The sequence below is a fragment of the Typopeltis vanoorti genome, chromosome 21, assembly GCF_054136105.1.
Source record: "Typopeltis vanoorti isolate ZY-2024b chromosome 21, IOZ_Tvanoo_1.0, whole genome shotgun sequence".
In the NCBI taxonomy this organism is placed as follows: Eukaryota; Metazoa; Arthropoda; class Arachnida; order Uropygi; family Thelyphonidae; genus Typopeltis; species Typopeltis vanoorti.
In genome coordinates this window covers 80600983-80617976 of record NC_143569.1, presented here as the reverse complement: position 1 = coordinate 80617976, position 16994 = coordinate 80600983, and the positions used below count along the sequence as shown (strand labels likewise).

General features: G+C 35.4%; 1 protein-coding gene across 1 annotated transcript; it reads right to left on the bottom strand.

Annotated features, from left to right (window-relative positions):
* Positions 1 to 15033: 15033 nt before the first annotated feature.
* LOC150095033 (proteasome subunit beta type-4-like) lies at positions 15034 to 15919 on the bottom strand. Its single transcript, XM_090411107.1, has one exon. It carries the CDS (start codon positions 15905 to 15907, stop codon positions 15140 to 15142), a length of 768 nt encoding a protein of 255 aa, XP_090267233.1. The 5' UTR covers positions 15908 to 15919; the 3' UTR covers positions 15034 to 15139.
* Between the last annotated feature and the right edge of the window lie 1075 nt (positions 15920 to 16994).

Sequence of the window (16994 nt, the reverse complement as noted above, 5' to 3'; positions counted from 1 at the left end):
TTGTATTGGGTGATATCAGTATGATAAGACAATTCCAGTGGAGAACAAGAGGCTATCCCTGGAAGCCATATAAGGAGGTGAGGAGTAAGTTTTTTGTGTGGAGAGCAATGGATGATTGGAATGCATTGCCTGAAAATTCCTTGAGCATGGAAACAGTGAATACATTTAACCCATGGTATGATGATCTGTGTGTGAGAGAGAGTGGGACCCCGTATGATTCTCTTGACTCCATGGAAGTCTAATGATGATGATGATAATAATTCACTTTTAAGACCAATCTGTTCTTAAAGTAATGATTGGATTTTGCAAGTTTGTTATCTTTCCAACATTTCTTATATATATATATATATATATATATATATATATATGTTTTTAATTTAAGTTTATTAGTTCATTTTTGAGGATGGCAACACTAAACATATGCCACAACCTTTCTTCATTTTTAAACTTAAATTAAAACATATGCCTTATAAACTTAACTATACAAGATCATCCAGAGCAGGCCTTCACAAATGCCCATAACTTACAGGATTTGAAACCACAGCCTGTGCATTGGACACAAGGTATGCTATCCACTCAGCCAACCAATCCAGCACTTAAAAAAATCCAAACAAAGGGTTAATTCAAACCATAAATATGATTTGAATTAACACTTCATAAAATCTGCAGTTAAAACAGTTATGGGCAGAACTACCTACAGTTTGAATCAGTCACCTAAAATGAAGGTGACACTAAATGAAATTCCATATTGAAAATATTAACAGAACATCAATGTTAATGCAATCTTCACTTCTCAGTTAAAGACAGACTCAGCACTGAGAATAGTGTCATCCTATCTCTATGCAACCTATTGGAGTGTTATACCATATAGTGGAAGATGGGAAAACAAATTCTTAACAGGTTCACAGTACAAAATATCCTCATTATTACTGAGTTGATTTATCAAGTTAAGCATGGTTCAAAACCCACTAATTCTACATTTAATTGGCTACACGAAGGACTTATTTCTTCTGCATTATTATTACACGGGCATCTCTGTGGAGTCTGAAGACTCATCATAAGAGGCACACAATAATCATTATTTACACAATGCCTACCATGGATTAGAGCAGCATTTCCTAAATTTTTCCTAAGACAGAACACTTCACAAATTCCTGAAATTTTAATGGAACATCTTGGTTAGAGTCACAGCATTTAAAATCATTCCAAGCTCATGTGAATATTAACTTGGATAATTTTTCACGGAATATTTATTCACTTTCCACACAATTTGGAAAACCCTGGATTAGAGATGTATAAGAAAAAAAAACTGCACGTTGAATGGTGGAGACGGAGTTGCAGAGCAGGGCCCTCCCTCGATGAGTACTTGGACTTCCTGGAGGTGTCTAATAATAATAATTTGCTATTAGGTGTCTGTATAAATTACTCATTGGTGTGAATCCTAATATGAAGAGTCAGAGAAATTATATCATGTTTGGGAAGATTGGAGAGTATCTATACATAAGCATGATTAGCTTATGTAATAAGTTAATCATGTGATAATGATATCAATGTGCACAGTAAGGGAGTTGATGAAGAATGATTGTGGACTTGCCAGGTTCAGACTTATTAGGTATATGTGAGGATGATAACCAAGTGAAAAAACATCTCTGATCCAGAGTATTTTAATAATAAGATGAAACACCTTTTTGCTACTTGTATATATAGAAAATATATGATTCTGCATTACTTCAACCTTGGTATCTCTTGTGAATCTGGCTCCCACTAATGAGATCTCAATAAAAGTTGAAACCTGTCTGGGTATGGCCGCTCTCATAATGTATAGTGTTATACATGTCCCAAAGGAGGTGTGCTTTGCATTATGGGACATTAAGACAATTGATGTGAAGTCATCAGCTTCTATATACAAATAACCCAGTCATGAAGATATTTCATGTGCAAACTTTATTTGCTTACACTTGGATAAAAGATTAAATCAAGAATATAATTTTTTGGCATCTGTAATTTATATGTCAGATATTAAATATGAATAAAGATCTGTAAGTTGTCAAACTGAACCAAGCAGGCTACAGAAGTAGTATACAAAGAGACTGGAACGTAACTTACAAATGTATACAAATGCTAATAGCATCAGAAATAACTTGCCTTGGTGTTTATGTTTCAGCCACAAACTGTGGGCATTAGTAAGATGGCTTTGAGATGCAGATATGTTAACTGGAGTTGTGTGTAAATGATACAGTATTTTTAGAAATGATAAAAGAGTAGGGGGATGTGCTGATGATATCAGGATTTGAAGCTATGAATGCAATGTTAAAAACAAATATCCCATGTAGCAGCGAGTTTGAAGCTTTCTAGTGTGTGTGTGTATGAGGTGCAGTATTGGTAGAGATCTACTGGATGAGTTGCTAGTGAAGATGAAATGCACTGTCTAATTATTGGTGATGGGTGTTAAATGAGTAATTATCATGGAGGACTTTAATTATCCAAATATTGATTGTGTAGTGAAGAAATTTCGTAAGAAGTTGAGGTCAGGAAGTATTGTATCTGATGTGTCAGAGGAGCTTTCAGTTAAAACTGCAACTGTTCTGTCATTAGTTAGTGACCATGCTGTACTTACTTGGGAAGTGGCCAAGTATATGAATGTCCCAAGATTACTTGCTAAATTACAAGGCAGAAAATTATGACAAACTGAGGGGAATATGGTTTGATCCCATGGTATCAGTTGCTGACTGGGAAGAATATTGGCACAGGAAGCATTAAAAATACTTAAATGGTACAATATCAGAATGCATTCATAGAGTTGGAAGAATAAATTGGGTTGGTGTGAAATGAATGTGCAATCTTATTAGGAGAGTTTCTCAAGAAAAATATGTGGTAGGAATACCATATGCATAAGGGATGATGTTAGTTACAAAAATTACAAAGCTCGGTCAGGAAAAAGCTATAATTATTGTATGGAAAGCTAAGTCTGAATACAGAGGTTAACTGGTTCTGCATGCAAAGGAAAGCTCAAAAGAATAATATCATTATGCTGTAAGTGATTTCTACCACTGCATTCAGTAGAATGATTGTGAAACTCTATTGAATGCAGTGGTAGAAGTGTTCAGCCATTTAGTGTTCACTTTGCTAAGAGATATCAACCTGGAGTAAGTGATTTGGAGCTGAATGCTACATCTTCATTGAATGATGTGACTTACGCATATGACGAAGAAACACTAGAGCTGTTACATAAATAAGCATTTTATAGGCGCTAATGGAATTTCAGCACGGATGCTATGTTCAGCAGAACTAGCTGTGCTCTTTACCTGGCTGTATAACTTGAGTCTCAACATAGGGAAGATTCCACAAGAGTGGAAATAATGTATGATAATTCCACAATGGGTGGTGCAAAGGCTGAAATATGTAACTGTCAGCCTATCATTATCTTTGGAGTGGCACCAAAGATATGGGTAAAGTTGGTGAGAGCTCACATACAGAAATAGATTGACAAAGAATCTATAGTTTTCAATGAATGGCACGAGTTTACTAAGGGAAGAGCTTGGTTACATTTTATAATAAAGTTATGGTTAATAAGTGTTTTGACAGGATATAATACAGAAGGCTATTGCATAAGTTGGAGGATATGGAATTGGATCATAAATTGTTCATAAGAGTGATTGACATATATCAAAAAAGTGGTGTGTTGGGGTGAGAGTCTGCAAAATTCAAGTGACCAGTGGTGGTGCACTCCCAGGGATCAGTTCTTAGTCTGTTATTATTCAGTTTGTACATTAATGACATGGGAGCTGATTTTGACAGGAGACATACAGCTGTTTGTCTCCTGTCAAACAGGCAGGGTAATTATAACACATGCAATTTACAGACAAAAAATACTGTTGTTGGTGATGATGGGCAGTTGATGGTGGTTGTGTCTAGTGGGAGAGTTGCATAGTATGGGAGACAGTCAGATGTATGGAGTGGCTTGGAGTAGAGTACCTCTCATAATGAGCCTGTGGACTCCTTGGAGGCATCATGTAATAAGAATTAGAAATGCAAGTGACATGGAGCACTTGAAAAATGATGTGATGCTAGTTGAATTATGCATTAAGGCGTAATGAGATCTCCAATGGTGTATTACATTGTTATCATTTTATAATAAATCGAGCTAAGTATCTTGGAGTTTTGATAGATAGGAAGCTGAAGTTCAAGGATATAACAAAAATTGCATATATAACCAAGAGGATATATATTGCAATGCTGAAATGAACATAAGACTTGTAAGGTTAAGGAAAGCATTTTGTGCTAGTCTTGTGGTTTTTTAGGTGATGCATACATAGAGGATGTAAAGGAAGATGTGTAATTATGGGAACAGATTGAAATTGTGTGAATTTGCAGACATGAGAAAGAAGAGTGATAGACAAACTTCTGAAAGGGTCATATAGCATACTGGTAAATGGAATTTTTCTTTTTGTAGAAGGCAGAGAGAGTAAAGATGACCTCTTATACTCTCTCTGCCTTCTACAAAAAGTTGAAAATGAATCGATCAAGAAAAGGATGAGAGTTCAATTTTTCTTTCATAGAATGCTCCCTCAGTGAGTACCTGGAGGTCTAATATTAATACCTTGCCTAAAACTCATTTACTAACAGGTGAAAGATTATTACCAAATTAATGTGGAAGAGATTTCATAGCAAGGAAGGAGCAGAGTAGAACAAGAGGCCACCGTGGAGGATGTGAGAGCAGGTCATTAGCATGGAGAGTGGAAAGCATTGTCCAAGAATATGCTGAGTGTGAGTGAGTAAGGCATGGTTCAATGAGTTTTGTGACAGCAGATCTCCCAAAATGTCTTTGACTGTGTGGGGGTCTGATATTAATATAAATAAATTTATTAATTACAAAAATCATACATGTTAAACACTTCAGAAAAATCCAGTGATATGGTATTTCCATTATTGAATGTAATTATTATAAAATGTGAGGAAATTAGAGACAAGACCTTCCTTTAGCAAAACCATATTGTCTTATTACTATTACTATTATTACGGGCAACTCCAGGGAGTCATTAGACTCATCGAGGGAGGCCCCAAATCATGTTCATCACAACTATTTGACATGCATACAGTATCTATCATACCTCGCCTTAAACTCATTCACTGTCACAGCATCCACCACAGACTCAGGGAGCGCATTCCACTCATTCACTACTCTAAACGTAAAGAACCCAGCTCTAACACCTTTACTAACCACACTTTTGCCCAGTTTCCATGGATGTCCCCTAGTCCTCCCACAACCAGCCCTATTCTCAAAAATATCTTCTGAATTAATTTTATAGAAACCCTTCAGTAATTTGAATGTTTCAATCATATCTCCCCTCCTCCGCCTATCAACCAATTTTTGCAACCCAGAAATCCTCAACCTGTTCTCATACGGTTCATTCCACAGACCTGCTATCATCTTGGTCACTCGCCTCTGGATCCTCTCCACCTCCTCCCCATCAAGAAGAAACCTAGGTGACCAAATCTGAGCACAGTAGTCTAGATGGGGTCTTATCAAGGCTCGATACAGAGGAACAATAACCTGCTTGTCAACGTATTCTTCAGCAACCAAGTGATTTGATGAGCTGATTTGGCCACTTTTGCAATGTGTCCCCTAAATTTCAATTCCTTATCTACCAACACTCCTAAATCTCGTGCCTCATCAATTTCCTGGAGCACGGTTCCACCAATGCAGTAAACTGCCGCCAATCTTTTCACCCCAAAATGCATAACCTTACATTTTGCCACATTAAACTGACATCCATTCTCCTTAGCCCAGACCTCCAATCTATCCAAATCATCCTGCAAAATTTTGACGTCATCTGCATTCACTATTGCCCTACCCAACTTCGCATCATCCGCAAACAAATGAACTGTTCCTCTCAGATCCTTTCCTATATCATTTATGAACAAATTAAACAGCAGTGGTCCAAGAACAGATCCTTGTGGCACACCACTAGTCACAGGCCGTCTTGTGGACTCTACTCCTGAGTAAACCACTCTCTGATATCTCTCCGTCAACCACCCTCCTATCCATCTCACCAACCCTATGTCCATCCCCATATGCCCCAATTTACTGATTAGAATTCCATGTGGTATCCTGTCAAAGGCCTTGGCAAGGTCCAGTAGAATCACCGTAAACCCATTACCCTTATCCAGTTCAGCCGTCACTGTGTTATAATACGTGAGCAAGTTACTGAGGCATGACCTACCCTTCACAAAACCATGCTGTCCCCGATACAGTATCCCATTTTCTTCTATCCAATCTTGTATTTTCCTCTTGACTATTTTCTCTAAGACCTTGATAATGATTCCTGTTATGCTGATTGGCCGGTAATTTTCAACAGCAGCCTTGGAACCACCTTTGTGCAGTGGAACTATTTTCCCCTCTTTCCACCCCCTTGGGACTGACCCAGTCCTGAGGCTCAAATTAAACAAAATGGTCAAGGGCACTGACAATTCTTTGGCCGCTTCACGTACGACACGAGCTGGTATACCATCCAATCCCACAGATGTATTGACATTGAGGTTCTGTAATAGACTAGTTACCTCTACTTCATTCATCACAATTCCAGTATAAGCTGTTGGTTCCATTCCTGCAAAGTCTCCACCTGGATGATATACTCTTGCAAAGTGCTCGCTCAGTAATTCCACAATATCGACTGATTCAGTTACCTCCCTACCCTCAGCATTTTTTAAGATCATTCTACCATGAGCATTTCTCCTTTTACTTGCAACATATTGAAAAAACTGTTTGGGATTCTCTTTAGCCTGCGTGGCCAATTTCCTTTCGTAATCTGCTTTTGCTTTTCTTACCACCCTTGTTACCATCCTGGCCTGAGCTGTATACTGTTCCTGCACCTGATGGTCACCCTTCTCCTTAAAATTCCTCCACAATTGTTTCTTTTTTTGCAGCTCAAGCTTAATAGTGTTATTCATCCATTTAACCCCTAATTGATTTATTATTCGGACTCTTGGTATACAGTCAACCATTGCCTCCTGCAAACAGTTCTTAACCACCTCCCATTCACTATCAACATCCAGCCCTTGCAGTTTTACATGCCATGGCATTGAGCCAAGCACACACCTAAGCTTGTCATACTTACCAGCCCGGTAATTCCGCATGTACCCTGTCTTAATTGTAAATTCAACTCCTTTAGCCACCTCCCAAGTCATGACTTTATGGTCACTCTCACCAATTGGTGGCAACATGGTCATGTTCATTACAGCCACATTCTCGGTTGCAATTACTAGGTCCAGCACTCTCTGCCCCCTGGTATTTTCCAATACATGTTGCCGTAGATAGTTGTCCCTTAATAACCGCATAAAATCCAATTCCTTCCTCCCATGTGCCCTCTCCTCTTTCCAGTCAATGTTACCATAATTGAAATCACCCATAATAATTACCCTCCTTCCACTCATTTCTTCTATTTGCTTATGCATACTATCCCCACCATCCACTCCATCACCCGGTCTATAGCAGCACCCAATTGTATATTTTGTTCTGCTGGATTGTATCTCACACCAAACAGCCTCAAATGCGCTTTTTTTCCCATCATGCAGTTCAACTTCTATACTCCTTGGCTGAAGATCATCAGCTATCATCAATAACACTCCTCCCCCCTTTTTATTCACCCTGTCACTCCTGAACACGCTATACCCGTCGCATTCAATCCCACTAGCTTTATCATCTTCTGTCAGCCATGTTTCACTAATACCGACAACCTCTGGCCTGGAAGTGCCAACCATGGCCAAAAACTCTTCCTTCTTGTTCCTAATACTCCTGGCATTAGTGTACATGAATCGCAGAAGCCCATTTGTCCCATCCTTACTTTGATGCCTTATACTAACTATCCCATTCTGATTTGTTGTCCGTCGTACTCGCTAAGGCATAACATAATATACTCATTCATACACTTAACTGCCCCCCTAAAGTCAGCATATCTACTCCCCCCCCTCTTAATAAATCTAGTTTCCCTGAGTCTGTACATCCACTTCCACATCATTCATCAACACTCTTTCAAGTCTCCGTACACCAACTCCATTCAAATGCAATCCATCCATCTTATATAAGTCCTTTCACCCATCGAACTCATTCCACACATCCACAAATTCCACACCACTCTCCATGCATAACCCACGCATAAAGTCATTGGCAATTATGGCCCTCCTTCTAAACACTTCACTGTCATACCGCGGTAAGATACTCACCATCCTAACTCTCTCACTCTTCCCTTTTGCTACCTCAAACAACTCCCTCACATCCTCTATCATTTCCATTTTGTCCTGTTTCAAATCATTCGTTCCTGCCACGATTATCATCTCTTTCACCCTCTGTTTTTGCAGTCGAATAGATTCGCTGACGTCCTTTATGATCCTTATATAGAGTATCAATTCTGTATATCCTCCCCATTCTATATGAGCTAAAATTTGTATCTATCTTGGCATCTTTGTGTAATAGGGTATTTCCTCCCTCTTTCCATGATTCTAGAACCCTGTGTGTGTCATAATATTCAAAGACAACCTTATATATTTGAGTCAAAAACCAGTAAATTGTGCAAAGAGTATAAATACTAGTGTTTCTAAGTCTTGGTTACTTTTACTGTTCCCTGGAATCAAAACATCCACCCCAAATATTCCCAGGACTACACAGTTTCCTAATGACAACTATTCTTGCATTCATGAGTCCACAATATTTTGAATATCCACTGACAAACATTTTTTCAGGTATATACTGTATATATAAATGAACTAATCCTAAATTAAAATTTTTTGTATCATCTGAATAGAAAACATGTACTGAAATGTATTTTATTTCTAATACTGGTCCACTCATCCAAAGGAAGACTAAAACAGTGATTTGATTCTGCTAATTCTTTAATTTTTGATTACTCTTCTTTTTTTTTATGTCCTAAATTAAGATATTATTATTACGTGACACCTCCAGAGTCCAAGGACTCATTGTAGGAGGGCATTCTACTTCGCTAAATACATCTCACTTTCACCATTACTAATTAATTCTCCTACTACTACCATCAAACAACAGTATTTTTTGTTGTAAGTTGTGTGTATTCTGAAGGCCAATTTGTCTGTATGCAGGATGAAAAACTTTGCTACTTCTGCACAGGATCAGCTAACTCACCTTCAATCGAAAAAGCCTGTATAAGGATTCCTGACTAGTTTTTTGGTAATACATAATTCTACTTAGAAATTGATTTATGTATAAAAGAATTATTGACAATTGTTCAATTTTTGATTCCATCTTCAGCAGTCAATCTAGATACAATCTTCTCTTAATTTTGTTTTACAAAAGTTTAAAATTGACTAATCAACCTTAATTCTTTTGAGCTACTTGAAGGTTCCATATTTTCGTCAGCCCGTGTTTTAAAATGTGATTCATGCATACGTTCTAAATGCTATCCACTAGTGTTCAATTCTTATATGAAATGTGCTTTGGATGGCAACTGCATTAGTACTTTCTGATTTTTTACATCTAATGAAGTGTTTTCGTATTGTCATTTTGAAGTGAAAGTGGAAATATTAAAATTATTGAAGTATACAGCCAAAACTATTACAAAAGTTGAAGCAAATGGGAATGGATACAAAGCTTATAGCATGGTTGGGGGGGGGGGGGGCTGACATTTAGATGCCAGAGAGTAGTATATGGTGGAGTGGAATCTAGAAGAATGAGTATGATTAGTGGAGGTATCTCTGTACTAGGGCCAGTACTCTTTAATTTGTAATAGGGAAAGATTTAAGAGGGGATAGTCAGTTGTTGCTGAAGAAGCAAAATTGGGGAGGGCAATAGTTGATGAGATATCCTGCAATGCAATTTGAATAAATTGGCATTGGGCAAAGGATAATGACTGTCAATTTAATGTAACATTGATAGTACTGGATTGGAGGAAATTATAGAGGCTAGAAACTTGGGGATAATGGTGGACAGAGGGTTGAAGTTCAGAGGGCATATTGCAAAAATTGGTAAAATAGCTCAAAGGATTACTTGGATGTATTAGTTTATTTACAAGAATAACCATAATGAACTGCCAATTAAATACTTCTGCTATGTTCTCTGCAATGGTTATTTGTCTACTTTTTTCATCTAGTAATATTATCCTTGCATAATTTTCCCCCTTCCCAGCCATATAGTGAAAGAACCCCCTGAGATTTTTTGTTCACAAAATGGCTGTTACTACTGGATGCACTCTTTCCTGATCAATTGTGTTTCAGTCTTAGCTTCCTCTCACACATTATATATCACTTTCTTCCAGAATTTCATGCTTAATCTTCATTCTTTTTTTTTCAAGCACATTATTTAACCTCCTAACCTTTGAAATACATTAGACTTATTTAATGTTCATTATTTAAATATCATTTCCTAGTAGGACCAAGTTTTTCTACCTAATTCTACATTTCTTGAGTTGCTGAATATCATAAATAGGCCAATTTCATATCAAGTACAAGATTTTATATAAGTGGGAGATTAAACTGTCTCATATGAAAGAGTAAATATTAGTCAGTAACATAAATTTTCACAAAATTCCTTCAGCCAGAATGGAATTGTTGGGAAATATGCCTAAAGATCAATAATTTTATAATTGATAGTGATGTTTCATGAAATAATGCTTACACTGTACTAACTGAAATTTGCATTTAGGCAGAATAGGTGAATTTAATATAACTGCCCCTTTTGCTTTGTTAAGTTATTCAACTAAAAAATTACAGTAATGATTTGTAAAGGTTTTTAATGATGAAACTCTTCTTCCTCAGATAAGTTCTACAATTTTAATTAGTATATATTAAACTGAAAAGCACTTAGAACAAATGAAATATGAAAGAATACCCAGGAAGATGATGAATTACAAAACAAAGAAACAAATGTAAAACCATGTAAAGAAGAAACAGAAGCAGATCTGTAAAATGTTAGACCAAGACTGAACAAGCCATCTGGCCTAGATAACCCACATTAGTACTGTGGATTAGTTTTACACAATCCAAAAAACCTTGCTCTAGAAATCAAACATGGAACTTTTTTCAAGCCGCCTAAGGCCTTCAGAATAAAACAGGGCAATGGTCTTACTCCAAACAATGAAATGCGTCTAATACCTAGCATTCACAATCATCCTAGCATGGCATAATCTGGAAAAAAAAAAAAAAAAGAATGTTATTAACAGTGAATATACACTGCTTGAAAAGAAGTGAATGGACAGGGTGCATCATGCCATGTAATGAATCACGTATTGTATAAATTGGAGGAATATTGCTCTCAAATCAGTGCAACCGTGTCTGAGTGAAATGGCTGCAAGGGAACTGACTGAGTCTCAAAGAGGTTGTTATAGGATGCCATGTTTGCAGACCAATAATGGTGGAAAGTTTAAGGTAGCTTGTAGTCATATATGATGATGAGGTTCAGTGACGAATAACAGATCAAGTTTCGATGTTTGTAAGTGGTGGCACTCATTACTGATGTTAGTAAAGTTGACATGGAAGATTTTTTGGATATATTTTTATTTCCAATTTTTTTATTTATTTGTGCAAGAGATTAGAGATAAAATGCCAAAGGAAAATAAAATAGCAAACTAAAGAGAGCACAAAATGTGAGATTTAAAAAAAAAAAAAAATCACCAATGAAAACTATGAATTGGCTATGTAATATGAATTTATTTCCAAAAAAAAGCGTTCATTCAGTGGAAGAAAAGAAAGATGAATACAATGAAGATCTCAAATGGACAGAGAGTACCCTACAATCTTCCTCATATATATATATATATATATATATATATATATATATATATATATATATATATTATAACTTCTATTCACTCGGCTTGTAGATATTTTAAAAAAATAATTATACTGACTAGGAACACCAAGAAAGGTATGATAAAAACTTTAATAAAACACGACTAGTTTCATCAAAACGCCGACTTCTTCAGGTGTGTAAATAATTACAAGAAGACTGGAAAAAATAAGTTAAAAAACAATATATATATACATATATATATATATATTATCAATGACTATCTCAAATTCTGTCTATATGTTTGCTGATCTCCATTCCCTTACTTCATTAAAGTAACCTTGTAGTACTCAAATGATTCAAGCTTCAAGATCTTTCATAAACAATGTCTAAAATACTGATCTCACTATTCTTAATTGGGGTGAAAGATAATCTAGGAAATTTTGATGCTATCAAAACACAGTCCTGTCTTATTACCTAAAAGAATTCTACTTCATGCCATCTTAGTTTTTATAATGTTCAGATTTCCAGTCAAGATCTCTTTTTGGGCTAACTTTTAAGCTAGTTGCATGACAACTAGCTTACCCTGGCATAAAATAACATATTCATATATATCTTCCTCAGATTCAAAAACTTTTTTTTTTTGTTCAAACTGTCTCTCTTCTACTCAGCTCCTAACACATTATAAATCCCAAATCCGACCAACATTAGCATACTGTTCTCAGATTTGGGGTGGTACATCCTAAACCTCACTAAGAATTCTTGATTATATAAAGAAGACAATCTGCCTAATAGCCGATTCCCCCCCACACACACACAGACTCCTTCCAGTACTTTCTGTAGGCACTCTTTTTCTTCAACATGCTTTTTTATGGGTACTTTCATTGGCATTGCTCCCTGGCCACTCATGTAAGAACATGAACAACCACTGGTCAAAATTCCTACACAATTCAACTCCAAACATCAAACCAGATTCTCATCTTTTTTCATTCTGTCTGCCTTTGTTCTTTGGAACAGACTACTTTTCTCAATTAACATAACATTCAAATTTTCAAGAAACTTGTTAATAGATTCCTTTTTTATCCTTGACTTCCTGCTGGCACAATACTTGTATTATACCCTCTGGGATATCTCGGTATTTGGGGTTAATACTAAAAAAAAATAATAATAGAGTAAGACTGAAGATATATAAACAGTTATAACATGAAAGAAAGAACTAATAAAGATGGAGAAAATGCATAAACAGAGGAACTTAACCCCATTACCAACAGACAATTCAGGTAATTCCGCAAATATTTAGGTAACAAAAAAATGTGACACATGAAGTCAAAAATTCCAATATATATAAATCTTTGTGAATGGTTTATTTTCACTCATCATTTTCAGCAACCGGGTTGACTAACAGTTCTTATGCACACAGAATAGTTAATTTCACTTTTGTATTATAATTACTAAGTTTTAATCCATAAAAAATATTATCTTTACATACTTATCACTTTTCTTTTCTGCATGATTTTCATGCATGCGCACACACAAATTGTTATTGCATGACACTTCAGTAATACCACTGCCATACTATGAAATTTGAAAATATGGGATTCAATATAGAAGGAGGAGAAAACATTACAGGAGTACCACAAGAATCTGCTCTCAATAGACCCACTGAAAGCTTGTTGTAAGGAGGTCCAAAAATAACATTTCCATTAATAAAGGTCATGACTTCTTTCTATTTTATATATATTCGCTGGCTTTATGTTTAAACTTGTTTATACACATCTAAAGAAATTATATTCCCAGCAAACCATTATTATTCACAACAAATTTCCATGGCATACTGCATGTCTCACTCAATAAGGACACCACATTCTACTCACACACCATTCTCTACCTACTCCTTTCTTTATCACACATCTTAGACGATTACATATAATCCTTCTATATTAATCCTGTAAAAATTCCCTCACCAACTTAAAGGTCTCTATAATATCATGTATTTTTTGCCTGTCCACTACCTCTACACTTGACATACTTTGATGCATGCATTATTACATTTATATTTTGAATATGCAACTGTTTTTAGGAATCTAATACATTAATTATTACATTTACTTACAAATACAGTAGCAGAAAGCAAAGATGCAATAAGAAGAAAGGAAACAGAACAAAACCCAAATGAACTTTTTATATATCAATCTTAAACATGTAGAAAGGAGGAGAGAGAAGGAACTCAATAGAACCCACAGTAGGACATGGCTAGCTTGTATTCATTTCACATCACTGTCAGTTCATTTACCTTGTGGTTCTATTTTGGTTTTCCAAAATAAATGAGTAAATATAAATAATCTTGAATATTTTAATACTATTTATTACAGTCTGCAATAAATTAGATGGTTGATAATGTCAAAGGAATAGTATTTTTATCCATTGAGAAAAGTACTTTATGATAACCATAAATAAAAAGCATCCTGAACTGCATGATAAATGGTTGGTAAGGAATATATTATAGTAGAACTGTTAGGCAAAAGAGAAAGAAACATATATAGACATGAAAAGAGAGTATCACTGTGACTTTTGTATGCTTTTATATGTTGTAATATGAATACATATTACAACATATAAAAAATTCACTATACTTCTAATTTAAAAAAAAAAAAAACATTCCTCACACAAAAGGAAGAAGGGCCTATAGTAAATAAATGCCATCTGTGGGTGATATACATATGAATGAGCATCTTTAAATACTACAGAAATTAAGCTCTTCAGAATATTTGATGTGTAACTTGGACATGGATGCAAGGTGTTCTATATGGCAAGCATACAACATGCAGTTTTTATAATTTATATATAAAAAGGATTAACCATAAAAGCAATATATTGCTAAAAGAATATATATTGGAATTTTTCAAAACACTTTATGGAAAATGCCATTCCTATCAATCTTTAGTGTTACTAATATTTTAATGATTAAGTGTTAAGGTCTTTATCAAATCAAACGTTTTATTTTCTTTATCTGTGACATTTACCAATGCCAAAACTGGAATTTAAAAACTGAGATAAAATAATATAATAATTACTATTAAAGAAACTTATGAGAAAGAAATTATCTGAAAGTTGGTGCCCCAACACAAGTTAAACAATCTAAAAACTCTACCAGCTATTTATCTGTGATGAAAACAAAGCAAGATTTTTTTTGAAGTTTTTTTTTTTTTTCAACTTGCACATAACAGAACATTTTGGCTAGAAAGCTGATTTACAGTAACAGAATTTTAAGGAGCAGTAACTAAAATTAAAATCAATTTATTAAAATTTGAGAAGCATGACAATTCACATCATAACATAATCATGTCATGTATATTATGCCAAAACTAGTTTAGGTGCTTACAATTTTCATTCATAACCAGAAACAGCTAAACCCACATCCCAATTAGTGTCTAATTCAAGTGGTCCTTCAACTACAGCTCCATCCTTAGTAACTGTTGCTATCTGGTATTTATAAAACGAACGTGCATCACGATAATAAAGAATTCGCATACACTGAATCAGCAATTCTCTTGCTTCCGAATGCGCTATATTGGGATTCTTTTCGTGTGCTTCTCTCAGAAGAGGTTGAGCAATATAACCGCCATAGCCGGTAGCTATAGTTGGAGCTTCAAATGCCGTACCAATCTTATCCACATGGCCAAGAAACGGTATACCATCGTGAAGACCACCTACAACAAAAGTATTCCAGTAAGGATCGAACTTGGAGCGTCGATTGTAAAGAACTCTAGTAAGCCAGCAGTATAATGATTTGGGCTTGAGATTAAAGCCGTCATTTAAGCACTCTTCATCAATCACTTTTTGTTCAATAATAGCAGAAAGAAACTGATAATCTGCATAATCACCTCCAGCACCAAGAATCGTGTTGTTATTAACTTTCATAACTCGAGGACATTCACGAAAACGAGCCATAGATCCATAAGATGCCAACATATCAGCTGCAATCATTACTCCACCGTCAAATATTATTCCCAAGACAGAAGTGCCTGTGGAAATTGGTTGCAAAGTTCTTTGTTTATCTGCATTTAAAAAAGACCACTTTGAATCACTACTCGCTGGAAAAACATCTTTTGTAACATTATCCAACAAAACGCTACTACCACTGACAAACGCCATTTTGACACAATAATGAAGATGATGATGCTCTTTTCGTTTGAGGTGCTTTAACGCCCTCAACATTAAAATCTGGAATATAAATTCGCCAAATTCGCACAAAATGTCATATTAGAAAATTTCAATTATATCCTACTTTTCGTTAACAGATCATCGTATTACACAAAAAATTTTCATTGAAATCAAAATCCAAGAATTTATCGAAACAATTATAATCTTATATTTTTGCATCCATATCAACAGTTGCAAAAATTAGCCCTCGATTTTTTAAATCATTCTTATCATTACGATTAATATTATACGAGCACCTCCACGTGGAGTCCGTAGATTAATATCAAAGTAGGACTACTAAAATTTCACCAAGAACCAACCATGATTAGCACAGTACCTGTCATTCTTAACCTTGAACTCACTGATCGACAAAGCACTCACAGCTGACTCTGGGAATCCATTCCAGTGATTCACCACTCTCCAAATAAAATAAAATAAATAAAAATAAATAAATAAATAGCCACACTCCCTATAAAGGAATAAAAGGCGTTAGTTGATTTTTTTTATATCTACAATCTTATTCAATTTCTAGGGATTACTCCTAATTCTCTCACATCAGTCAAGCAGTGAAAAATTTTCTTTGAATCAATCCTATAAAACATATATCTCTATCATGTCCCACTCTCCTTTTCCGCTTATCTACCAAAACTTGAACCCGGATATCTTCAATCTTTCCTCATAAGAATAGATTGAAGATTTGTGTAGATAAGTCACCCTCTCTTGTCCACACGGTCAGTCTATTTAAATCACTCTACAAGATCCCAATATTATCTTTATTAACTATTGCTCTAACTTCACATCACCAGCAAATAACCGAATGTTTTCCCTCGGACCACTTTCTAAATAAGTAATGTACAAATTAGTAACGCCTTGGATACTTAGCCCTCTGATACAACGCTAATTATGATAAGCTAACGCCTATTTGTTCCCGTATAGGGAGTAGGCGGGGTCGTTTATCCTATCTAACTTTTGGAGACTGAGTTCGCTAATTATGAGCCTTCTCAATAAACTAGAATACTCTCTGATGGAAAAGCAGAAT

Bases quoted from the DNA above. Each gene is read 5' to 3' on its own strand.
- LOC150095033 (XM_090411107.1), bottom strand. From the start codon at position 15,907: ATGGCGTTTGTCAGTGGTAGTAGCGTTTTGTTGGATAATGTTACAAAA.